The sequence below is a fragment of the Notothenia rossii genome (assembly GCF_949606895.1).
Source record: "Notothenia rossii genome assembly, chromosome: 2".
NCBI classification, from domain to species: domain Eukaryota; kingdom Metazoa; phylum Chordata; class Actinopteri; order Perciformes; family Nototheniidae; genus Notothenia; species Notothenia rossii.
The window spans coordinates 95,427,815-95,453,461 of NC_136904.1; the positions used below are offsets into that span (position 1 = coordinate 95,427,815).

General features: G+C 41.2%; 2 protein-coding genes and 1 long non-coding RNA gene across 5 annotated transcripts in view; 1 reads left to right on the forward strand and 2 right to left on the reverse strand.

Moving 5' to 3' along the window:
• LOC307030606 (thrombospondin-type laminin G domain and EAR repeat-containing protein-like) overlaps positions 1 to 16,097 on the reverse strand; it is a 42,058-nt gene extending 25,961 nt beyond the window's left edge. For 2 of the 3 annotated variants that reach the window (XM_079667117.1, XM_079667116.1), the window contains exons 1-4: positions 14,923 to 16,097; positions 13,850 to 14,026; positions 757 to 821; positions 315 to 473 (exon numbers count right to left, since the gene is read on the reverse strand). In XM_079667117.1, the coding sequence (XP_079523243.1) occupies positions 315 to 473; positions 757 to 821; positions 13,850 to 13,925 (300 nt within the window). In that variant the 5' untranslated portion in view covers positions 13,926 to 14,026; positions 14,923 to 16,097. Of the gene's footprint in view, positions 1 to 314; positions 474 to 756; positions 822 to 4,118; positions 4,545 to 13,849; positions 14,027 to 14,922 lie in introns of those variants that run through there. The other variant, XM_079667118.1, reaches the window with a different exon arrangement.
• Positions 16,098 to 22,893: 6,796 nt separating this feature from the next.
• On the forward strand, positions 22,894 to 24,216 carry LOC307030611. Its single transcript, XR_013805719.1, has 3 exons — positions 22,894 to 23,730; positions 23,956 to 24,008; positions 24,080 to 24,216. It is a non-coding gene; the product is annotated as an uncharacterized lncRNA (long non-coding RNA).
• The window catches only part of ube2g2 (ubiquitin-conjugating enzyme E2G 2), an 18,255-nt gene continuing 16,693 nt past the window's right edge, over positions 24,086 to 25,647 (reverse strand). Inside the window, exons 5-6 of the mRNA XM_079667122.1 lie at positions 25,304 to 25,444; positions 24,086 to 24,223 (exon numbers count right to left, since the gene is read on the reverse strand). Coding sequence (XP_079523248.1) covers positions 24,111 to 24,223; positions 25,304 to 25,444 — 254 coding nt within the window. The 3' untranslated portion in view covers positions 24,086 to 24,110. The remainder of the gene's footprint in view (positions 24,224 to 25,303; positions 25,445 to 25,647) is intronic.

Here is a 25,647-nt window from a genome sequence, read left to right on the forward strand (position 1 = left end):
GAGACTCTATGAATCAGCCGACCATAACAACACACTAACATCGCCTCTGAACCCAACCATGTCCTGAACAGAGACTGTACAATGTTTTCATCAAATGAGAGATACAGGGACTCAGTTAGACTGAAGCTCTACTTGGGCACCAGTTTACATTTAGGGAGTTAAATCCCAGATCTGATGCACGATAGAAGAGGGTCTTGAGCATGTTGTCTTTAGTGAGTTATCGTCTTTCACCCTTTTATCTTGTCCTAATATTTGATTGATGTAAGAATCATTTGAGAGGATCTGAGATTACAGTTTAATCTCCACTGTCTCACCTTCTTCAGCCTCTGGATTTTGATGGTGGCGACCAATGAGAATTCAGCGGGGAAGAAGTCACAGTTGGTGAAGATTTGGGAGGCGGGGAAACTCAGCGCTGTCGCCGCGGCGCCGGCCAATCGGAGACCTCGAGAGCCTTTGGACTGAACCATCTGCACCTGATTGGTCAGTTTGGATCAATCATTTGTTAATTAACAACCATTATATATTTCTATATATGTATTTAGGCATTTTTTAAAAGGTAGGAATATTAGCCAATCAGAGGAAGAGTAGGGTGAGGCGTAACTTTGCCAAAGTACTAAATATTTAGTTAAGAGGAATGTCCCATAATGCACCTCTTTGTAATTATTACCATGTGTTTCTGTTACTTGCATGGAGAATGTGTACTTTCAGAACATTGGTTGTTTGTTTTGTTAATTGGCCATTTTCCACCTTTCCTACCTGAGGGGGCGGGGCTTGTCCTGGGCGAATCAGAGCTCTGTCCAGCAGGTCAAGAGGAAGCAGATCTGTGGAGGAAACAAGGGTAACTTGGTGTTATCTTATCAGTGATAGACTTTGTCTCTGCAGCTATTTTCAGGACCCTGGAAGTAGTGTAATCTCTGCAGATGTTATATAACAGCTGTTTAGATCAGATCAGGACGTTTTCCTCTGACTCTGACTATCCTCTGCAGAGTTTATTTTTATCACCTCAGATTGATTCATCTACCTGTGGCTTTAGCACCCATCTAGAAATGAAATGAAAGGCGTGTGGAGTTACAGATATCAGCTTCTTCCTGTAACATCAACGCTATCTTTCCTTTGTGATTGAGTGGAGCGGTTTTATGAAGAAGGTTTGTGAAAGAAAAAAAGCCCTGCATCTGGACCTCTTGAGTTCTCTGACACAATGACAGAGTGAAGAGAAATGCATGAGGTCACTGACCAAATAACAGATTCATGAACGTAATGATAGAGGAGCAAAGTATTGTGTACAGCGTAGCACACGAAGGAATGCTGTACCGTACAAAGGAACACAAGAAGGAGTACATACTGAGTCACGTTAGGAAAAGAGAGAACGTACGGAGTAATGTGTAAAACATACGTAGAACGTACCGAGTTTCAGAGTAATGTGTAAAACATACGGAGAACGTACCGAGTTTCAGAGTAATGTGTAAAACATACGGAGAACGTACCGAGTTTCAGAGTAATGTGTAAAACATACGGAGAACGTACCGAGTTTCAGAGTAATGTGTAAAACATACGGAGAACGTACCGAGTTTCAGAGTAATGTGTAAAACATACGTAGAACGTACCGTGTTTCAGAGTAATGTGTAAAACATACGGAGAACGTACCGTGTTTCAGAGTAATGTGTAAAACATACGGAGAACGTACCGAGTTTCAGAGTAATGTGTAAAACATACGGAGAACGTACCGAGTTTCAGAGTAATGTGTAAAACATACGGAGAACGTACCGAGTTTCAGAGTAATGTGTAAAACATACGGAGAACGTACCGAGTTTCAGAGTAATGTGTAAAACATACGGAGAACGTACCGAGTTTCAGAGTAATGTGTAAAACATATGGAGAACGTACCGAGTTTCAGAGTAATGTGTAAAACATACGGAGAACGTACCGAGTTTCAGAGTAATGTGTAAAACATATGGAGAACGTACCGAGTTTCAGAGTAATGTGTAAAACATACGGAGAACGTACCGAGTTTCAGAGTAATGTGTAAAACATACGGAGAATGTACCGAGTTTCAGAGTAATGTGTAAAACATATGGAGAACGTACCGAGTTTCAGAGTAATGTGTATAACATACGGAGAACGTACCGAGTTTCAGAGTAATGTGTAAAACATACGGAGAACGTACCGAGTTTCAGAGTAATGTGTAAAACATACGTAGAACGTACCGAGTTTCAGAGTAATGTGTAAAACATACGGAGAACGTACCGAGTTTCAGAGTAATGTGTATAACATACGTAGAACGTACCGAGTTTCAGAGTAATGTGTAAAACATACGTAGAACGTACCGAGTTTCAGAGTAATGTGTAAAACATACGGAGAACGTACCGAGTTTCAGAGTAATGTGTAAAACATACGGAGAACGTACCGAGTTTCAGAGTAATGTGTAAAACATACGGAGAACGTACCGAGTTTCAGAGTAATGTGTAAAACATACGTAGAACGTACCGAGTTTCAGAGTAATGTGTAAAACATACGGAGAACGTACCGAGTTTCAGATTAATGTGTAAAACATACGTAGAACGTACCGAGTTTCAGAGTAATGTGTAAAACATACGGAGAACGTACCGAGTTTCAGAGTAATGTGTATAACATACGTAGAACGTACCGTGTTTCAGAGTAATGTGTAAAACATATGGAGAACGTACCGAGTTTCAGAGTAATGTGTAAAACATATGGAGAACGTACCGTGTTTCAGAGTAATGTGTAAAACATATGGAGAACGTACCGAGTTTCAGAGTAATGTGTAAAACATATGGAGAACGTACCGAGTTTCAGAGTAATGTGTAAAACATATGGAGAACGTACGGTGTTTCAGAGTAATGTGTAAAACATACGGAGAACGTACCGAGTTTCAGAGTAATGTGTAAAACATACGTAGAACGTACCGAGTTTCAGAGTAATGTGTAAAACATACGTAGAACGTACCGAGTTTCAGAGTAATGTGTAAAACATACGGAGAACGTACCGTGTTTCAGAGTAATGTGAAAAATATACGGAGAACATTCAGAGTTATGAGAACTTAGAGAGTTTTGTACAGCAGGAAATATGCAGGAAAGCTGTCGGAGAACATCAGAGTATTCAGAGATAATCTCAACGTACAGTGTTGTGCACTAAGTGAGGTATACGTATAAACGTTCCTACAAAGTCGCGTATGGAGTCACAGAGTAGGGAGTAAACCTATAGACATGATCCATTAAGCAATGTGGAAAGAAGCATAAAGAGTCAAAGTAATGAATGGATTCACGAAATAGCTTGTTTAGTTACACAGAAAAACACAGAGTAGTCTAATATAGGAATACACAGTAACTACCAGAGGTGTGGACTCGAGTAACTTGGACTCGAGTCAGACTTGAATCACCAGTTTGATGACCTTGGACTCGACTTGACAAAATCACAAAACACTTGGGACTCGACTTGAACACCAATGATTCGGGACTCGACTTGGACTTGAGCCTTCTGACTTGAGGTGACTTGATACTTTAATTCAGGGGTCTCCGACACGCCGATCTCGAGCTGCCGCTAGAAGAGCAGACCCCAGTCGGGGAGAGCAGAATCTTCAGCCGCTCCTACTCTTGCAGGGGATTCCATGCAGGGAGGGGCGGGACTTCATTTTGCTGGGCCACCATGCGACCAATCATATGCGAGGACACACTAGGATCATACCATTATGTGACAGAAGGGTGGGGGGCAGACGCTCCAAAGACAGCAAGTGTAGTGGTACAGGCCAGCTACACAGAGCGACGGGGAGACGGGGAGCCGGATTTAAATGCAAGCGCGTCGGAAAAAGTCAAGAAATGAGCGAAAACCCTAAAAAGAAGCAGCGTCTGGTTGCATTTCAATGATATTGGAGAAAGCAAAGCTGAGTGCAGGATTTGTAAAATGAAAATAACCTTCAGAGCAGGTTTTTTATTTTTTGGTAACCACTCAGGATTTATTGTCAGAGGTGGGAGAAGGTCGGATCTTGTACTTGAGTAAAAGTTCCAGAGTGTAGGAATACTCGGTTAACATGAAAAGTCCTGCATTCAAAATGTTACTCAAGTAAAAGTAGAAAAGTATGATCATCAAAATATACTTAGTACCTCCTGCAGAGGGATCTAGATGCAGGTGTTCTTTCCCCATAGAGACGCCTCGCTGCACATTATCCCTGGCATAAAGATAGATCGTGGGTCCCTTATGACATGTTGTCCACAGTGGAAAGAAACATTCTGGTCACCTCAACATCAGGGATCTTATACATTAAACTCCTTCTGAATCAAACCGTCACGGTAGCCTTACCTTACTGATCCCTCTTCAAATAGAAGAACACACGTTACTTTACCAACAGAGAGAAAACGGATTATTAAATTAATAATGTGACTAATAAAGAGCGGTTTGATTATTAAGTATTATTCTGTTGATCGAGGTCATTACATTTGTTGAAAAGCACATAATGACTTGTTTAAGACTCGGTTTTTCAAAGTTTAGGACTTGAACTTGCCCATCCTGACTTGAGACTTGACTCGGACTTGAGCGCAAAGACTTGAGACTTGACTCGGACTTGAGCGCAAAGACTTGAGACTTACTTGTGACTTGAGCGCAAAGACTTGAGACTTACTTGTGACTTGAGCGCAAAGACTTGAGACTTACTTGTGACTTGCAAAACAATGACTTGGTCCCACCTCTGACCTCTCACCACTAACTACAGTACGGACTGCTGAGTTATACACCGAATAACAGAGAGTCATGAAGCAACGTACGGGTTAATATGTGTTTTATGTTGCTATAAATTGTTAAAATGTTGTGTTTGAGGGTCATGATCTATTGAGGACGTTGTAAGGCAGCAACAAAAAGCTCAACTCTTATTAGAAACCGTGAAGCCCAGGTACTACAGTCAGAATGCTGTGAAAGGTGAGCGAGGTGAAAGACGGGTTTCATCTTTGTCTCCTGACTGCGGTTTAGTTTGTTTCTGGAATTCCCCTTTAAGGCCCTCTGTGTGTTTAGTTGCTGCAGCCGGATCAATGGAGGATGAATGGAGGATGAATGGAGGATGAATGGAGGATGAATGGAGGGAGGAGACGACACAGAAACAGAGCTCAAATTTCAAAGGCTAAAAAAACCACACAAAGCTGCAGAAAAACTTCTGAAACACCGGCCGTTCAGAGAGACTTCATTCAACTCTGAGGACGCTCAGCTCTTACATGTGAACCAGAATCTACCACAAAGCTAGGCTAGCAGTTTCTCCCTGCTTCAAGTCTTTGTGCTAAGTTAAGCTAAGAGTTCCCTACTGCTTCAACTCTTTGTGCTAAGCTAGGCTAGCAGTTCCCTACTGCTTCAACTCTTTGTGCTAAGCTAGGCTAAGAGTTCCCTACTGCTTCAACTCTTTGTGCTAAGCTAGGCTAAGAGTTCCCTACTGCTTCAACTCTTTGTGCTAAGCTAGGCTAGCAGTTCTCCCTAATTAAAGTATTTGTGCGAAGAAGCTAGTTTTACTCTGCCTCTATCTTTGAGCTAAGCTAGGCTAACCGTTTTCCCCTGCTTCAAGTCTTTGTGCTAAGAAGCTAATTGTCTCTGCCTCTATCTTTGAGCTAAGTGAAGCTAGCAGTTACCCCTGGCCTTTAGTGTTAGTCTAAGCTAGGCTAACAGTTTCCCCCTGCTTCAAGTCTTTGAGCTAATAAATTAGTTGTCCTCAGCCTGTAGTGTTATGCTAAGCTAGGCTAGCAGTTTCCCCCTGCTTCAAGTCTTTGAGCTAATAAATTAGTTGTCCTCAGCCTGTAGTGTTATGCTAAGCTAGGCTAGCAGTTTCCCAGTGCTTCCTGTCTTCGTGCTAAGCTATGCTAAACACCTCCATCTGACTGACCCGGGGGAACTGACGTATTGGTGTTTTAATTATATTTGTTTTTTCTACTCTGTAAACCTCTCTTTAGAGCCAATAATAACACCTGTAGATATGTAAGGTGTTTCTCCGTGTTTCTCTCTATGTTTCTCTCCATGTTTCTCCGTGTTTCTCTCCATGTTTCTCTTTGTTTCTCTCCATGTTTCTCTGTGTTTCTCTCCATGTTTCTCTTTGTTTCTCTCTATGTTTCTCTCCATGTTTCTCTCTATGTTTCTCTGTGTTTCTCTCTATGTTTCTCTGTGTTTCTCTCTATGTTTCTCTATGTTTCTCTGTGTTTCTCTCTATGTTTCTCCGTGTTTCTCTCCATGTTTCTCTCCATGTTTCTCTCTATGTTTCTCTGTGTTTCTCTCTATGTTTCTCTGTGTTTCTCTCTATGTTTCTCTCTATGTTTCTCTGTGTTTCTCTGTGTTTCTCTGTGTTTCTCTCTATGTTTCTCTGTGTTTCTCTGTGTTTCTCTGTGTTTCTCTCTATGTTTCTCTGTGTTTCTCTGTGTTTCTCTGTGTTTCTCTCTATGTTTCTCTCTATGTTTTTCCGTGTTTCTCTCTATGTTTCTCTGTGTTTCTCTCTATGTTTCTCTCTATGTTTCTCCGTGTTTCTCTCTATGTTTCTCTGTGTTTCTCTCTATGTTTCTCTCTATGTTTCTCCGTGTTTCTCTCTATGTTTCTCCGTGTTTCTCTCTATGTTTCTCCGTGTTTCTCTCTATGTTTCTCTCCATGTTTCTCCGTGTTTCTCTCTATGTTTCTCCGTGTTTCTCTCTATGTTTCTCTGTGTTTCTCTCTATGTTTCTCCGTGTTTCTCTCTATGTTTCTCTGTGTTTCTCTCTATGTTTCTCCGTGTTTCTCTATGTTTCTCTGTGTTTCTCTGTGTTTCTCTCTATGTTTCTCTGTGTTTCTCTCCATGTTTCTCTGTGTTTCTCCGTGTTTCTCTCTATGTTTCTCTGTGTTTCTCTCTATGTTTCTCCGTGTTTTTCCGTGTTTCTCTCTATGTTTCTCTGTGTTTCTCTGTGTTTCTCTCTATGTTTCTCTGTGTTTCTCTCCATGTTTCTCTGTGTTTCTCCGTGTTTCTCTCTGTGTTTCTCTGTGTTTCTCTCTATGTTTCTCTCTATGTTTCTCCGTGTTTCTCTATGTTTCTCTGTGTTTCTCCGTGTTTCTCTCTATGTTTCTCTGTGTTTCTCTATGTTTCTCTGTGTTTCTCCGTGTTTCTCTCTATGTTTCTCCGTGTTTCTCTATGTTTCTCTGTGTTTTTCCGTGTTTCTCTATGTTTCTCTGTGTTTTTCCGTGTTTCTCTCTATGTTTCTCTGTGTTTCTCTCTATGTTTCTCTCTATGTTTCTCCGTGTTTCTCTATGTTTCTCTGTGTTTCTCCGTGTTTCTCTCTGTGTTTCTCTCTATGTTTCTCTCTATGTTTCTCTGTGTTTCTCTCTATGTTTCTCCGTGTTTCTCTCTATGTTTCTCCGTGTTTCTCTCTGTGTTTCTCTCTATGTTTCTCTGTGTTTCTCTCTATGTTTCTCTGTGTTTCTCTCTATGTTTCTCCGTGTTTCTCTCTATGTTTCTCTGTGTTTCTCTCTATGTTTCTCCGTGTTTCTCTCTATGTTTCTCCGTGTTTCTCTCTATGTTTCTCTGTGTTTCTCTCCATGTTTCTCCGTGTTTCTCTCCATGTTTCTCTGTGTTTCTCTCTATGTTTCTCTGTGTTTCTCTCTATGTTTCTCCGTGTTTCTCTCTATGTTTCTCTCTATGTTTCTCTGTGTTTCTCTCTATGTTTCTCCGTGTTTCTCTCTATGTTTCTCCGTGTTTCTCTCTATGTTTCTCTCCATGTTTCTCCGTGTTTCTCTCTATGTTTCTCCGTGTTTCTCTCTATGTTTCTCTGTGTTTCTCTCTATGTTTCTCTGTGTTTCTCTCCATGTTTCTCCGTGTTTCTCTCCATGTTTCTCTGTGTTTCTCTCTATGTTTCTCCGTGTTTCTCTCTATGTTTCTCTCCATGTTTCTCTGTGTTTCTCTCCATGTTTCTCCGTGTTTCTCTCCATGTTTCTCTGTGTTTCTCTCTATGTTTCTCTGTGTTTCTCTCTATGTTTCTCCGTGTTTCTCTCTATGTTTCTCTGTGTTTCTCTCCATGTTTCTCTGTGTTTCTCTCCATGTTTCTCTGTGTTTCTCTCTATGTTTCTCTGTGTTTCTCTCTATGTTTCTCCGTGTTTCTCTCTATGTTTCTCTGTGTTTCTCTCCATGTTTCTCTGTGTTTCTCTCTATGTTTCTCTGTGTTTCTCTCTATGTTTCTCTGTGTTTCTCTCTATGTTTCTCTGTGTTTCTCTCTATGTTTCTCTGTGTTTCTCTCTATGTTTCTCTGTGTTTCTCTCCATGTTTCTCTGTGTTTCTCTCTATGTTTCTCTGTGTTTCTCTCTATGTTTCTCTCCGTGTTTCTCTCTATGTTTCTCTCCGTGTTTCTCTATGTTTCTCTGTGTTTCTCTCTATGTTTCTCTGTGTTTCTCTCCATGTTTCTCTGTGTTTCTCTCTATGTTTCTCTGTGTTTCTCTCTATGTTTCTCTCTATGTTTCTCTCCATGTTTCTCTGTGTTTCTCTCTATGTTTCTCTGTGTTTCTCTCTATGTTTCTCTGTGTTTCTCTCCATGTTTCTCTCTATGTTTCTCTCTATGTTTCTCCGTGTTTCTCTCTATGTTTCTCCGTGTTTCTCTCCATGTTTCTCTCTATGTTTCTCTCTATGTTTCTCCGTGTTTCTCTCTATGTTTCTCCGTGTTTCTCTATGTTTCTCCGTGTTTCTCCGTGTTTCTCTCCGTGTTTCTCTCCGTGTTTCTCTCCGTGTTTCTCTCTATGTTTCTCTGTGTTTCTCTATGTTTCTCCGTGTTTCTCTCCGTGTTTCTCTATGTTTCTCCGTGTTTCTCCGTGTTTCTCTCCGTGTTTCTCTCCGTGTTTCTCTCCGTGTTTCTCTCTATGTTTCTCCGTGTTTCTCTATGTTTCTCCGTGTTTCTCTCCGTGTTTCTCTCCGTGTTTCTCTCTATGTTTCTCTATGTTTCTCTCTATGTTTCTCCGTGTTTCTCTATGTTTCTCCGTGTTTCTCCGTGTTTCTCTCCGTGTTTCTCTCTGTGTTTCTCTCTATGTTTCTCTGTGTTTCTCTCTATGTTTCTCCGTGTTTCTCTCTATGTTTCTCTCCGTGTTTCTCTCTATGTTTCTCTCTGTGTTTCTCTCTATGTTTCTCCGTGTTTCTCTCTATGTTTCTCTCCGTGTTTCTCTCTATGTTTCTCTCTATGTTTCTCTCTATGTTTCTCTCCGTGTTTCTCTCTATGTTTCTCTGTGTTTCTCTGTGTTTCTCTCCGTGTTTCTCTGTGTTTCTCTCTGTGTTTCTCTCTATGTTTCTCTCCGTGTTTCTCTCCATGTTTCTCCGTGTTTCTCTCTATGTTTCTCCGTGTTTCTCTCTGTGTTTCTCTCTGTGTTTCTCTCTATGTTTCTCTCCGTGTTTCTCTCTATGTTTCTCTCCGTGTTTCTCTCTATGTTTCTCCGTGTTTCTCTCTATGTTTCTCTCCGTGTTTCTCTCTATGTTTCTCCGTGTTTCTCTCTATGTTTCTCCGTGTTTCTCTATGTTTCTCCGTGTTTCTCTCCATGTTTCTCTGTGTTTCTCTCTATGTTTCTCCGTGTTTCTCTCTATGTTTCTCTCCGTGTTTCTCTCCATGTTTCTCCGTGTTTCTCTCCATGTTTCTCTGTGTTTCTCTCTATGTTTCTCCGTGTTTCTCTTTATGTTTCTCTCCGTGTTTCTCTCTATGTTTCTCCGTGTTTCTCTCTATGTTTCTCTCCGTGTTTCTCTCCATGTTTCTCCGTGTTTCTCTCCATGTTTCTCTCTATGTTTCTCTCCGTGTTTCTCTCCATGTTTCTCTGTGTTTCTCTCTATGTTTCTCTGTGTTTCTCTCTATGTTTCTCCGTGTTTCTCTCTATGTTTCTCCATGTTTCTCTGTGTTTCTCTCTATGTTTCTCCGTGTTTCTCTCTATGTTTCTCTCCGTGTTTCTCTCCATGTTTCTCCGTGTTTCTCTCCATGTTTCTCTCTATGTTTCTCTCCATGTTTCTCTCTATGTTTCTCTCCGTGTTTCTCTCCATGTTTCTCTGTGTTTCTCTCTATGTTTCTCTGTGTTTCTCTCCATGTTTCTCCGTGTTTCTCTCTATGTTTCTCTGTGTTTCTCTCTATGTTTCTCCGTGTTTCTCTCTATGTTTCTCTGTGTTTCTCTCTATGTTTCTCTGTGTTTCTCTCTATGTTTCTCCGTGTTTCTCTCTATGTTTCTCTGTGTTTCTCTATGTTTCTCCGTGTTTCTCTGTGTTTCTCTCCGTGTTTCTCCGTGTTTCTCTCTATGTTTCTCTGTGTTTCTCTCTATGTTTCTCTATGTTTCTCTGTGTTTCTCTCTATGTTTCTCCGTGTTTCTCTCTATGTTTCTCTGTGTTTCTCTCTATGTTTCTCTGTGTTTCTCTCTATGTTTCTCTGTGTTTCTCTCCGTGTTTCTCCGTGTTTCTCTCTATGTTTCTCTGTGTTTCTCTCTATGTTTCTCTGTGTTTCTCTCTATGTTTCTCCGTGTTTCTCTCTATGTTTCTCTCCGTGTTTCTCTCTATGTTTCTCTCCGTGTTTCTCTATGTTTCTCTGTGTTTCTCTCTATGTTTCTCTGTGTTTCTCTCTATGTTTCTCTGTGTTTCTCTCTATGTTTCTCTCTATGTTTCTCTCCATGTTTCTCTGTGTTTCTCTCTATGTTTCTCTGTGTTTCTCTCTATGTTTCTCTCTATGTTTCTCCGTGTTTCTCTCTATGTTTCTCCGTGTTTCTCTATGTTTCTCCGTGTTTCTCTCCGTGTTTCTCTATGTTTCTCCGTGTTTCTCTCCGTGTTTCTCTCCATGTTTCTCTGTGTTTCTCTCTATGTTTCTCCGTGTTTCTCTCTATGTTTCTCCGTGTTTCTCTATGTTTCTCCGTGTTTCTCCGTGTTTCTCTCCGTGTTTCTCTCTGTGTTTCTCTCTATGTTTCTCTGTGTTTCTCTCTATGTTTCTCCGTGTTTCTCTCTATGTTTCTCTCCGTGTTTCTCTCTATGTTTCTCTCTGTGTTTCTCTCTATGTTTCTCTGTGTTTCTCTCTATGTTTCTCCGTGTTTCTCTCTATGTTTCTCTCCGTGTTTCTCTCTATGTTTCTCTCTATGTTTCTCTCTATGTTTCTCTCCGTGTTTCTCTCTATGTTTCTCTCCGTGTTTCTCTCCATGTTTCTCCGTGTTTCTCTCTATGTTTCTCTGTGTTTCTCTGTGTTTCTCTCTGTGTTTCTCTCTATGTTTCTCTCCGTGTTTCTCTCCATGTTTCTCCGTGTTTCTCTCTATGTTTCTCCGTGTTTCTCTCTGTGTTTCTCTCTGTGTTTCTCTCTATGTTTCTCTCCGTGTTTCTCTCCATGTTTCTCCGTGTTTCTCTCTATGTTTCTCCGTGTTTCTCTCTATGTTTCTCCGTGTTTCTCTCTGTGTTTCTCTCTGTGTTTCTCTCTATGTTTCTCTCCGTGTTTCTCTCCATGTTTCTCCGTGTTTCTCTCTATGTTTCTCCGTGTTTCTCTCTATGTTTCTCTCCGTGTTTCTCTCCATGTTTCTCCGTGTTTCTCTCTATGTTTCTCCGTGTTTCTCTATGTTTCTCCGTGTTTCTCTCCATGTTTCTCTGTGTTTCTCTCTATGTTTCTCCGTGTTTCTCTCTATGTTTCTCTCCGTGTTTCTCTCCATGTTTCTCTCCGTGTTTCTCTCTATGTTTCTCCGTGTTTCTCTCTATGTTTCTCTCCGTGTTTCTCTCCATGTTTCTCCGTGTTTCTCTCCATGTTTCTCTCTATGTTTCTCTCCGTGTTTCTCTGTGTTTCTCTCCATGTTTCTCTCTATGTTTCTCTCCGTGTTTCTCTCCATGTTTCTCTGTGTTTCTCTCTATGTTTCTCTGTGTTTCTCTCTATGTTTCTCCGTGTTTCTCTCTATGTTTCTCCGTGTTTCTCTCTATGTTTCTCTCCGTGTTTCTCTCCATGTTTCTCCGTGTTTCTCTCCATGTTTCTCTCTATGTTTCTCTCCGTGTTTCTCTCCATGTTTCTCCGTGTTTCTCTCCATGTTTCTCTCTATGTTTCTCTCCGTGTTTCTCTCCATGTTTCTCTGTGTTTCTCTCTATGTTTCTCCGTGTTTCTCTCTATGTTTCTCCGTGTTTCTCTCTATGTTTCTCCGTGTTTCTCTATGTTTCTCCGTGTTTCTCTCCGTGTTTCTCTCTATGTTTCTCCGTGTTTCTCTCCGTGTTTCTCTCCATGTTTCTCCGTGTTTCTCTCCATGTTTCTCCGTGTTTCTCTTTATGTTTCTCCGTGTTTCTCTCCATGTTTCTCTGTGTTTCTCTCCATGTTTCTCCGTGTTTCTCTCTATGTTTCTCCGTGTTTCTCTTTATGTTTCTCCGTGTTTCTCTCCATGTTTCTCTGTGTTTCTCTCCATGTTTCTCCGTGTTTCTCTCTATGTTTCTCCGTGTTTCTCTCTATGTTTCTCTCCGTGTTTCTCTCCATGTTTCTCTGTGTTTCTCTCTATGTTTCTCCGTGTTTCTCTATGTTTCTCCGTGTTTCTCTCCGTGTTTCTCTCCATGTTTCTCCGTGTTTCTCTCCATGTTTCTCCGTGTTTCTCTCCATGTTTCTCTCCGTGTTTCTCTCCATGTTTCTCCGTGTTTCTCTCCATGTTTCTCTCCGTGTTTCTCTCCATGTTTCTCCGTGTTTCTCTCCATGTTTCTCCGTGTTTCTCTTTATGTTTCTCCATGTTTCTCTCCATGTTTCTCTATGTGTCTCTGTGTTTCTCTGTGTTTCTCTGTGTTTCTCATGTGTTTCTCTGTGTTTCTCTGTGTTTCTTTTTTCTCCGTGTTTCTCTATGTGTCTCCGTGTTTCTCTGTGTTTCTCTATGTGTCTCCGTGTTTCTCTGTGTTTCTTTTTTCTCTGTGTTTCGTGTTTCTCTGTGTCTCCGTGTTTCTCTGTATTTCTTTTTTCTCTGTGTTTTGTGTTTCTCTGTGTTTCGTGTTTCTCTATGTTTCTCTGTGTTTCTCTGTGTTTCTCTGTCTTTCTCTGTGTTTCGTGTTTCTCCGTGTTTCTCTATGTTTCTCTGTGTTTCGTGTTTCTCTGTGTTTCTCTCCGTGTTTCTCTGTCTTTCTCTGTGTTTTGTGTTTCTCCGTGTTTCTCTGTGTTTATCTATGTGTCTCTGTGTTTCTCCATGTTTCTCTTTGTTTCTCTATGTTTCTCTGTGTTTCGTGTTTCTCTGTGTTTCTCCGTGTTTCTCTGTGTTTCGTGTTTCTCCTTGTTTCTCTCTGTTTCTCTCTGTTTCTCTGTGTTTCATGTTTCTCCGTGTTTCTCTGTCTTTCTCTGTGTTTCGTGTTTCTCTATGTTTCTCCGTGTTTCTCTATGTTTCTCCGTGTTTCTCTATGTTTCTCCGTGTTTCTCTATGTTTCTCTATGTTTCTCTATGTTTCTCTGTGTTTCGTGTTTCTCTCCGTGTTTCTCTGTCTTTCTCTGTGTTTTGTGTTTCTCCGTGTTTCGTGTTTCTCCGTGTTTCTCTGTGTTTCGTGTTGCTCTATGTTTCTCCGTGTTTCTCTGTGTTTATCTATGTGTCTCTGTGTTTCTCCGTGTTTCTCTCTGTTTCTCTCTGTTTCTCTGTGTTTCATGTTTCTCCGTGTTTCTCTGTCTTTCTCTGTGTTTCGTGTTTCTCTATGTTTCTCTGTGTTTCTCCGTGTTTCTCTATGTTTCTCTGTGTTTCGTGTTTCTCTCCGTGTTTCTCTGTCTTTCTCCGTGTTTCGTGTTTCTCCGTGTTTCTCTGTGTTTCGTGTTGCTCTATGTTTCTCCGTCTGTGTTTTGTGTTTCTCCGTGTTTCTCTGTGTTTATCTATGTGTTTCATGTTTCTCCATGTTTCTCCGTGTTTCTCCGTATTTCTCTATGTTTCTCTGGTACCTGTGCAGGCTCTCCAGCTCTGAACCGAGTTGATGAGCAACATCAGGCTGAGCAACAGGCAGCGGAGCGCCAACATCCCGCCAAGAGACGTCGGTTCAATTCCCCTCAGTCGCTCCCCGCCATCATCTTCAACCGGCCAATCAGAGCCTCCAATCTTCTTCTTCGGTGTTCAAACGTCTGTGTTGAAAACAGAACGTCAATGAAAAACCATCCTCATGAGTTATTCTAATCGTAAAACTGAGATATTTGTTGATCCCTATTTGGGAAATGTTTGCATTCCAGCAGCATTAAAAGACATGTGTGGCATTTGTAGAATACAAATTAAAAGACTACAAATAACTTAATAGAAATAAAATAGCATGACAAAAAGTAGCTCACTGATATTATGGCGTGCAAAATAATATGCTATCAGGGGTGTTTCTATAAAGTTATAGTATGAGTACTGTGTTTCTGATGTTGTTTATAAGATATATCAACAACAACATGACGTAAACAAGATGTCTCCGCGGACGTAAACAACAAAATGACGTCGGAGCTCCGTAAAAACAAAGTTGTCTCTGCCATCTGACGCTCGGTTTGATACTCATATTTCTGGAGGAATTATACAGTTTTTGACGAACAGAAATATTGTTTTCTGGCATCACTTTAACATTTTATGGGGAAAATCTGCATTTTGGTTTGCGGGCGCAAGGACGCCCGGGTAACAGGAGCAGCGGCTTCATCACCTTACATGTCTCAAAGTTGACAAAAAGAAAGTTAACTAAAGAATTGTTGACTAAAAAGAAAATGTTTACCAAAAAATTATCGACTAAAATAAATTGACCAAAAAAAGAAAGTGTGATCACATTGTTAAAATAATACCATTAAACCTTTAAGTTTCCAACAACAGAGACAGTTGTTCAGCTTTATAATCCTGAACCTCACCAAGCGCTCCGTCCCAGCACATATCAATATTTAGGAAAATGTATTGATTGCTTTTTTCTACATTACATCCATAAGACACTGTTTACACACGGACACAGCCTGTCATGTGACTGTATAAGCATATAAGGTTCAGAAAGGAGAAATCAAACCTGAGAGGAATCCAGTCTTCAGAAAGGTCCAAAGTGTCTTTAATCCTCTTTTATGAGTCTCAGTCCCTCAGTCATCGGTCCTGGGTCTCCACTTTCTCACATCGTGGTCCAATCTTCAATCTAACTCCTCACAGAAGTTTTTTTTTTAAATGAAAAGCAACATTTTTACCAAAGATTCCACCTGTGGTGTTTCCCCTTCAGAGCTTTAATCTGTAATCCAGGTGAGCTTCAGTTTCAAAACGTCCTCATGATGGAAATCCAGGTAAAGTTAAAGAGAGTGAACTTCCTAAAATCCTCTCGTTGGTTTTCCATCATCTGCAGTCCACCTGTCCGTCCGTCCTCTCAGGGAACACACACACACACACACACACACACACACACACACACACACACACACACACACACACACACACACACACACACACACACACACACACACACACACACACAGCGTGTTTGAAAAGCTTCAGATGGAAATCTTCAAAGAGTGTAAACCGTCAGAAGTGTGTGTGTGTGTGTGTGTGTGTATTCAGAATTGCGTTCAGGTGAGTTTACCTGCAGGTGAGTCGCTCGCTCGCCCTCATTTACATATAAAACAGTGGGAGGAGCAGCAGAGAGAGAGGGGGCGGAGGGAAAAAATGAGCTTTAAAAATATGAAAGATTTTTTTAAATATATGTAAAGATGTACATAATAATAGATCAATATATCTTATATAAAAGTATAACAACATTTATAGTTTATAGAAGTATAAATAAAGGAACACATTTGTGCAAAAGTGAATGTATAATGGTATATAAATATGCAGTTGATAAAATATGGCTATGGTTCATCCTCAAAAATCAAGATGGAGACGACCAAAGTAAAACCACTTTAATATAAATATGTTTTGTTATTTGTATTAGGTTAATATGACACCAATAGTATTCTCAGGACTATATCTATATGATCAACCGTGTGTAGAACAACACGTTTAGATAGTAAAACAAATATCCATCCCTTTATGATCCTCATGATGGCGTACTTTTGATAAATGAAGAAAGATGTGTTTGTTTCCTTTCTCTGATTTATTTAATGATGCGTCAGAAAACATCTGACGAACAGCTGAGAGAAAACAGAAGAGACGCCCTCAGGTGCTGATGAGCAGTGGAGAGGAAATCCCCCCACACACACACACACACACGTTTGAATTGTGGTGATGTTGTTGATAGCGTCTGAGATGAAGCCTCCTCAGTGAGTGTTTACTCAGACAGGAGAAGCTGGATGTGACAGAAACTCAAACTGAAATGATCTCAAATGATCCCCGGTTAAACCTGAACCTGGTGTGTGTGTGTGTGAGAGATCTGATTAGAGAAGTCTTTAAGATAAATCATTTAGCTGTCAGTGATCAGTGATAAAAACCCGTACAAAAGACACATGTAAAAACAACGACATATCAATTTCCAAAAACACACGCGCACACACTTCACCTCCAAACAGAATCTCAACGGCTCGTTCACACAAAATATTAGTTTGGTCTGAATGTGACTCTTTGATATTTGTAGAATCTTTACTGACAAAGTCAAAGACAAACCTGAGTCTAGGCCCTCTGTGTATGTACACACACACACACACACACACACACACACACACACACACACACACACACAGGCACATCACACACACACACAGGCACATCACACACACACACAGGCACATCACACACACACACAGGCACATCACACACACACACACACACACACACACACTAATAACAGTACCTGTGTAAACACACTCAGGTCTCACTAATGGCCCGTCTGAGCACACACACTCTGTCAGTAAGTGATGGAGGTTTCTTCTTTGATGGTGTGTGTTATTGTAGAGGCAGGTCGAGACACGGAGCTGCTGTAATCACACACACGTCACCTGAGCAGGTAAACACTCAGAGAGACAGACTCACCTGAGCAGGTAAACACTCAGAGAGACAGACTCACCTGAGCAGGTAAACACTCAGAGAGACAGACTCACCTGAGCAGGTAAACACTCAGAGAGACAGACTCACCTGAGCAGGTAAACTCTCAGGTGAGCCTGCTCTCAGGTGAGTCTGCCCTCAGGTGAGTCTGCCCTCAGCTCTGTTATCCCACAGTGCTCCTACAGGTTTTTTTAATGTAAAGCATGTATTAAATCCTTTTGGGAGTAAAAGGTGTTTTCTGTAGATCAATGAAACCATTCATTCAACAGTTTTCCATGATTTACATTTGATATCAGCTCATCAGTAGAGACCAAACCTCTCCAATGAGTTCACCTTCTAGAGATATTCATCAGTAGAGACCAAACCTCTCCAATGAATTCACCTTCTAGATATTCATCAGTAGAGACCAAACCTCTCCAATGAGTTCACCTTCTAGAGATATTCATCAGTAGAGACCAAACCTCTCCAATGAATTCACCTTCTAGATATTCATCAGTAGAGACCAAACCTCTCCAATGAATTCACCTTCTAGATATTCATTAGTAGAGACCAAACCTCTCCAATGAGTTCACCTTCTAGATATTCATCAGTAGAGACCAAACCTCTCCAATGAATTCACCTTCTAGATATTCATCAGTAGAGACCAAACCTCTCCAATGAATTCACCTTCTAGAGATATTCATCAGTAGAGACCAAACCTCTCCAATGAGTTCACCTTCTAGAGATATTCATCAGTAGAGACCAAACCTCTCCAATGAATTCACCTTCTAGATATTCATCAGTAGAGACCAAACCTCTCCAATGAATTCACCTTCTAGAGATATTCATCAGTAGAGACCAAACCTCTCCAATGAGTTCACCTTCTAGAGATATTCATCAGTAGAGACCAAACCTCTCCAATGAATTCACCTTCTAGATATTCATTAGTAGAGACCAAACCTCTCCAATGAGTTCACCTTCTAGATATTCATCAGTAGAGACCAAACCTCTCCAATGAATTCACCTTCTAGAGATATTCATCAGTAGAGACCAAACCTCTCCAATGAGTTCACCTTCTAGAGATATTCATCAGTAGAGACCAAACCTCTCCAATGAATTCACCTTCTAGAGATATTCATCAGCAGAGACCAAACCTCTCCAATGAGTTCACCTTCTAGAGATATTCATCAGTAGAGACCAAACCTCTCCAATGAGTTCACCTTCTAGATATTCATCAGTAGAGACCAAACCTCTCCAATGAATTCACCTTCTAGAGATATTCATCAGTAGAGACCAAACCTCTCCAATGAGTTCACCTTCTAGAGATATTCATCAGTAGAGACCAAACCTCTCCAATGAATTCACCTTCTAGAGATATTCATCAGTAGAGACCAAACCTCTCCAATGAGTTCACCTTCTAGAGATATTCATCAGTAGAGACCAAACCTCTCCAATGAATTCACCTTCTAGAGATATTCATCAGTAGAGACCAAACCTCTCCAATGAATTCACCTTCTAGATATTCATCAGTAGAGACCAAACCTCTCCAATGAATTCACCTTCTAGATATTCATCAGTAGAGACCAAACCTCTCCAATGAGTTCACCTTCTAGAGATATTCATCAGTAGAGACCAAACCTCTCCAATGAGTTCACCTTCTAGATATTCATCAGTAGAGACCAAACCTCTCCAATGAATTCACCTTCTAGAGATATTCATCAGTAGAGACCAAACCTCTCCAATGAATTCACCTTCTAGAGATATTCATCAGTAGAGACCAAACCTCTCCAATGAATTCACCTTCTAGATATTCATCAGTAGAGACCAAACCTCTCCAATGAATTCACCTTCTAGATATTCATCAGTAGAGACCAAACCTCTCCAATGAATTCACCTTCTAGATATTCATCAGTAGAGACCAAACCTCTCCAATGAGTTCACCTTCTAGAGATATTCATCAGTAGAGACCAAACCTCTCCAATGAGTTCACCTTCTAGAGATATTCATCAGTAGAGACCAAACCTCTCCAATGAATTCACCTTCTAGAGATATTCATCAGTAGAGACCAAACCTCTCCAATGAATTCACCTTCTAGAGATATTCATCAGTAGAGACCAAACCTCTCCAATGAGTTCACCTTCTAGAGATATTCATCAGTAGAGACCAAACCTCTCCAATGAGTTCACCTTCTAGATATTCATCAGTAGAGACCAAACCTCTCCAATGAATTCACCTTCTAGAGATATTCATCAGTAGAGACCAAACCTCTCCAATGAATTCACCTTCTAGAGATATTCATCAGTAGAGACCAAACCTCTCCAATGAGTTCACCTTCTAGATATTCATCAGTAGAGACCAAACCTCTCCAATGAATTCACCTTCTAGATATTCATCAGTAGAGACCAAACCTCTCCAATGAATTCACCTTCTAGAGATATTCATCAGTAGAGACCAAACCTCTCCAATGAATTCACCTTCTAGAGATATTCATCAGTAGAGACCAAACCTCTCCAATGAGTTCACCTTCTAGATATTCATCAGTAGAGACCAAACCTCTCCAATGAGTTCACCTTCTAGAGATATTCATCAGTAGAGACCAAACCTCTCCAATGAGTTCACCTTCTAGAGATATTCATCAGTAGAGACCAAACCTCTCCAATGAGTTCACCTTCTAGAGATATTCATCAGTAGAGACCAAACCTCTCCAATGAATTCACCTTCTAGATATTCATCAGTAGAGACCAAACCTCTCCAATGAGTTCACCTTCTAGAGATATTCATCAGTAGAGACCAAACCTCTCCAATGAATTCACCTTCTAGATATTCATCAGTAGAGACCAAACCTCTCCAATGAGTTCACCTTCTAGAGATATTCATCAGTAGAGACCAAACCTCTCCAATGAGTTCACCTTCTAGAGATATTCATCAGTAGAGACCAAACCTCTCCAATGAGTTCACCTTCTAGATATTCATCAGTAGAGACCAAACCTCTCCAATGAGTTCACCTTCTAGAGATATTCATCAGTAGAGACCAAACCTCTCCAATGAATTCCCCTTCTAGAGATATTCATCAGTAGAGACCAAACCTCTCCAATGAATTCACCTTCTAGATATTCATCAGTAGAGACCAAACCTCTCCAATGAGTTCACCTTCTAGAGATATTCATCAGTAGAGACCAAACCTCTCCAATGAATTCACCTTCTAGAGATATTCATCAGTAGAGACCAAACCTCTCCAATGAATTCACCTTCTAGAGATATTCATCAGTAGAGACCAAACCTCTCCAATGAATTCACCTTCTAGAGATATTCATCAGTAGAGACCAAACCTCTCCAATGAATTCACCTTCTAGAGATATTCATCAGTAGAGACCAAACCTCTCCAATGAATTCACCTTCTAGAGATATTCATGAGTAGAGACCAAACCTCTCCAATAAATTCACCTTCTAGAGATATTCATCAGTAGAGACCAAACCTCTCCAATGAGTTCACCTTCTAGAGATATTCATCAGTAGAGACCAAACCTCTCCAATGAGTTCACCTTCTAGAGATATTCATCAGTAGAGACCAAACCTCTCCAATGAATTCACCTTCTAGAGATATTCATCAGTAGAGACCAAACCTCTCCAATGAATTCACCTTCTAGATATTCATCAGTAGAGACCAAACCTCTCCAATGAGTTCACCTTCTAGAGATATTCATCAGTAGAGACCAAACCTCTCCAATGAATTCACCTTCTAGATATTCATCAGTAGAGACCAAACCTCTCCAATGAATTCACCTTCTAGAGATATTCATCAGTAGAGACCAAACCTCTCCAATGAGTTCACCTTCTAGAGATATTCATCAGTAGAGACCAAACCTCTCCAATGAATTCACCTTCTAGAGATATTCATCAGTAGAGACCAAACCTCTCCAATGAGTTCACCTTCTAGATATTCATCAGTAGAGACCAAACCTCTCCAATGAGTTCACCTTCTAGAGATATTCATGAGTAGAGACCAAACCTCTCCAATGAATTCACCTTCTAGAGATATTCATCAGTAGAGACCAAACCTCTCCAATGAATTCACATTCTAGAGATATTCATCAGTAGAGACCAAACCTCTCCAATGAATTCACCTTCTAGAGATATTCATCAGTAGAGACCAAACCTCTCCAATGAATTCACCTTCTAGATATTCATCAGTAGAGACCAAACCTCTCCAATGAATTCACCTTCTAGAGATATTCATCAGTAGAGACCAAACCTCTCCAATGAATTCACCTTCTAGAGATATTCATCAGTAGAGACCAAACCTCTCCAATGAATTCACCTTCTAGATATTCATCAGTAGAGACCAAACCTCTCCAATGAGTTCACCTTCTAGATATTCATCAGTAGAGACCAAACCTCTCCAATGAGTTCACCTTCTAGAGATATTCATCAGTAGAGACCAAACCTCTCCAATGAGTTCACCTTCTAGAGATATTCATCAGTAGAGACCAAACCTCTCCAATGAGTTCACCTTCTAGAGATATTCATCAGTAGAGACCAAACCTCTCCAATGAATTCACCTTCTAGAGATATTCATCAGTAGAGACCAAACCTCTCCAATGAATTCACCTTCTAGAGATATTCATCAGTAGAGACCAAACCTCTCCAATGAATTCACCTTCTAGAGATATTCATCAGTAGAGACCAAACCTCTCCAAATGAGTTCACCTTCTAGATATTCATCAGTAGAGACCAAACCTCTCCAATGAATTCACCTTCTAGATATTCATCAGTAGAGACCAAACCTCTCCAATGAATTCACCTTCTAGAGATATTCATCAGTAGAGACCAAACCTCTCCAATGAGTTCACCTTCTAGATATTCATCAGTAGAGACCAAACCTCTCCAATGAGTTCACCTTCTAGAGATATTCATCAGTAGAGACCAAACCTCTCCAATGAGTTCACCTTCTAGAGATATTCATCAGTAGAGACCAAACCTCTCCAATGAGTTCACCTTCTAGAGATATTCATCAGTAGAGACCAAACCTCTCCAATGAATTCACCTTCTAGAGATATTCATCAGTAGAGACCAAACCTCTCCAAATGAGTTCACCTTCTAGAGATATTCATCAGTAGAGACCAAACCTCTCCAATGAATTCACCTTCTAGAGATATTCATCAGTAGAGACCAAACCTCTCCAATGAATTCACCTTCTAGAGATATTCATCAGTAGAGACCAAACCTCTCCAATGAATTCACCTTCTAGAGATATTCATCAGTAGAGACCAAACCTCTCCAATGAGTTCACCTTCTAGATATTCATCAGTAGAGACCAAACCTCTCCAATGAATTCACCTTCTAGATATTCATCAGTAGAGACCAAACCTCTCCAATGAATTCACCTTCTAGAGATATTCATCAGTAGAGACCAAACCTCTCCAATGAATTCACCTTCTAGAGATATTCATCAGTAGAGACCAAACCTCTCCAATGAATTCACCTTCTAGATATTCGTCAGTAGAGACCAAACCTCTCCAATGAATTCACCTTCTAGAGATATTCATCAGTAGAGACCAAACCTCTCCAATGAATTCACCTTCTAGAGATATTCATCAGTAGAGACCAAACCTCTCCAATGAATTCACCTTCTAGAGATATTCATCAGTAGAGACCAAACCTCTCCAATGAATTCACCTTCTAGAGATATTCATCAGTAGAGACCAAACCTCTCCAATGAATTCACCTTCTAGAGATATTCATCAGAAGAGACCAAACCTCTCCAATGAATTTACCAGGTGCAAAAATTATTGTTACAGTGGATAAAGGGAGTGGGGGAGGGTTGTCTAAAGTCAAAGACGAATCTTGATTGGGCAAAATGTGTCACCCAAAAGAATTCTGCTGACCCCAGACCCCAACAACAAATGATACACCTTGAGACTTGGATCAAATCAGTGTTGTAGTGTTTATAAAGCTGTTGTGGAGGATATCACGAAGCCTTGTTCCGATAAACAAACACAGCGTAGTGATTATAGAATTGAACTTGAGACGGGAGACCCCAACACAACATAGAAACCACACGTCCGACATTTTCCCCTCTGTTTATTTTTCTTTCAAATCAACACATCAAAATAAAACTTTCCATCCTCCCGTCAGAAACTCTAAACTTCCAGCTTCATTTCTTTAAAAATATATCGACGACGGAGACGATCCTTCAGATAAAGTGCGTAAAGTCTGAGAGAAAGGTGGAGCTCTGAGACGAATCAGAGCGTCCGAACAAAACAGATTAAAGTTCAACGCAGCAGAAACATTAATATCCTCTCGCAGTGAAACCTTTAACAACGGGAGGAAGGTAGAAGTGTTTCTGTTCATGACTTTAGATTCTTATCATCCTCTCATTAACGGCATGTTTCACTCTGAAGCCCAAAATGTGTGTTTCTATAACCTAAAAGAACAAAGTGGAAGATAAACATGTGAAGGATCATTTTTAATGTATATATTATGGATTTAAATAATCAGAGTTGAATCCGTCCTCAGCGATTCCACTTTGGAAACAAACTATTTGTTGTCACAGGATGTATTTAACCGTGTGTTTATATTTCAGGGTTATATTTGTAATCGACATATTGTTTTTATTTAAATGTGTTTTGAGAATGTGTAGATTGTCCTCCTGTGTTTCAACGCCTGCATGCTTTGTGTATCATATTAATGAGGATAATAATAGTCTCGCTGCTCCACAGGTGACGAGTTTCTCTCCTGTTGACTTTTAGTAGATTTTGGATTGTGTTGATCCAGACATCAGTTCATTGATCAGTCCGTGTCCAGGTGTCAGGTGTCCAGGTTTCAGGTGTCCAGGTGTCAGGTGTCCAGGTGTCAGGTGTCCAGGTGGTCAGGTGTCCAGGTGGTCAGGTGTCCAGGTGGTCAGGTGTCCAGGTGGTCAGGTGTCCAGGTGGTCAGGTGTCCAGGTGGTCAGGTGTCCAGGTGTCAGGTGTCCAGGTGGTCAGGTGTCCGGTGACCAGGTGGTCAGGTGTCAGGTGTCAGGTGTCCAGGTGGTCAGGTTTCAGGTGTCCAGGTGGTCAGGTGGTCAGGTGTCAGGTGTCCAGGTGGTCAGGTGTCAAGGTCTCAGGTGTCAGGTGTCAGGTGTCCAGGTGGTCAGGTGGTCAGGTGTCAGGTGTCCAGGTGGTCAGGTGTCAAGGTCTCAGGTGTCCAGGTGTCAAGGTGGTCAGGTGTCCAGGCGTCCAGGTGTCAAGGTGGTCAGGTGTTTCTGAATCACTGTCGTCTCTACAGGCCGAGCGACTTCCTCACGATGTTCTGAGCGAGGCTGTAGAACTGCTGCCGGTCTTCACGCCACATCTTAGAGGCGTCAACGTTCGCTCCACTCTCATCGTTCGGCTCTGAGAGGAGGGAGGAGACGAGGGAACAAGGGAGGAGACGAGGCAGTAGACAAGGAAATAAGGGAGGAGACAAGGGAGGAGACGAGGGAGGAGACGAGGGAACAAGGGAGGAGACGAGGGAGGAGACGAGGGAACAAGCGAGGAGACGAGAGAAGAGACAAGGGAATAAGGGAGGAGACAAGGGAGGAGACGAGGGAAGAGATGAGGGAAGAGACAAGGGAACAAGGGAGGAGACGAGGGAGGTGACAAGGGAGGACATTAGAGTGAGTCTTTATGAAATTGTAATAACTCCTGTAACAGCACTGTAACAGCACTGTAACAGCACTGTAACAGCACTGTAACAGCAGTGTTATAGCACTGTAACAGCACTGTAACAGCAGTGTTATAGCACTGTAACAGCAGTGTAACAGCAGTGTTATAGCACTGTAACAGCAGTGTAACAGCACTGTAAAAGCAGTGTTATAGCACTGTAACAGCAGTGTAACAGCACTGTAACAGCACTGTAACAGCAGTGTAACAGCAGTGTAACAGCAGTGTAACAGCAGTGTTATAGCACTGTAACAGCAGTGTAACAGCACTGTAACAGCACTGTAAAAGCAGTGTTATAGCACTGTAACAGCAGTGTAACAGCACTGTAACAGCACTGTAACAGCAGTGTTATAGCACTGTAACAGCAGTGTAACAGCACTGTAACAGCACTGTAAAAGCAGTGTTATAGCACTGTAACAGCAGTGTAACAGCACTGTAACAGCACTGTAAAAGCAGTGTTATAGCACTGTAACAGCAGTGTAACAGCACTGTAGTAGTGTAACAGCACTGTAACAGCAGTGTTATAGCACTGTAACAGCAGTGTAACAGCACTGTAACAGCACTGTAAAAGCAGTGTTATAGCACTGTAACAGCAGTGTAACAGCACTGTAACAGTAGTGTAACAGCAGTGTAACAGCACTGTAACAGCACTGTAACAGCACTGTAACAGCACTGTAACAGCAGTGTTACAGCACTGTAACAGCAGTGTAACAGCAGTGTAACAGCAGTGTAACAGCAGTGTAACAGCAGTGTTATAGCAGTGTAATGTACCTGCCAGCATGCTGACCACAGACAGCAGGATCTTCTCCACGCTCTGCACTGGACTCCACCTCTCTGCGCTGCTCTCGTATCCCATTGGATCGTCTCCTGGAGCGTGAAGGATGGAGATACAGACCCTCCCATCAGGGTAGACTGGAGGAGAGGTGGAGAGAGGGGGGGGGGGGGGGGGGTTGAGTTCAGGTGCATATGATAACCAATACGGTTAATACTTTAATGGTCAGATCAAGACTGACATGTGACTTTCATCACAGCAGCTCCATGTGTAACACCAACAGACACATCAAGACAAATAACAAACATAACAGGATCAGTGGGAGCTGCTCAGAGAGCCTTCA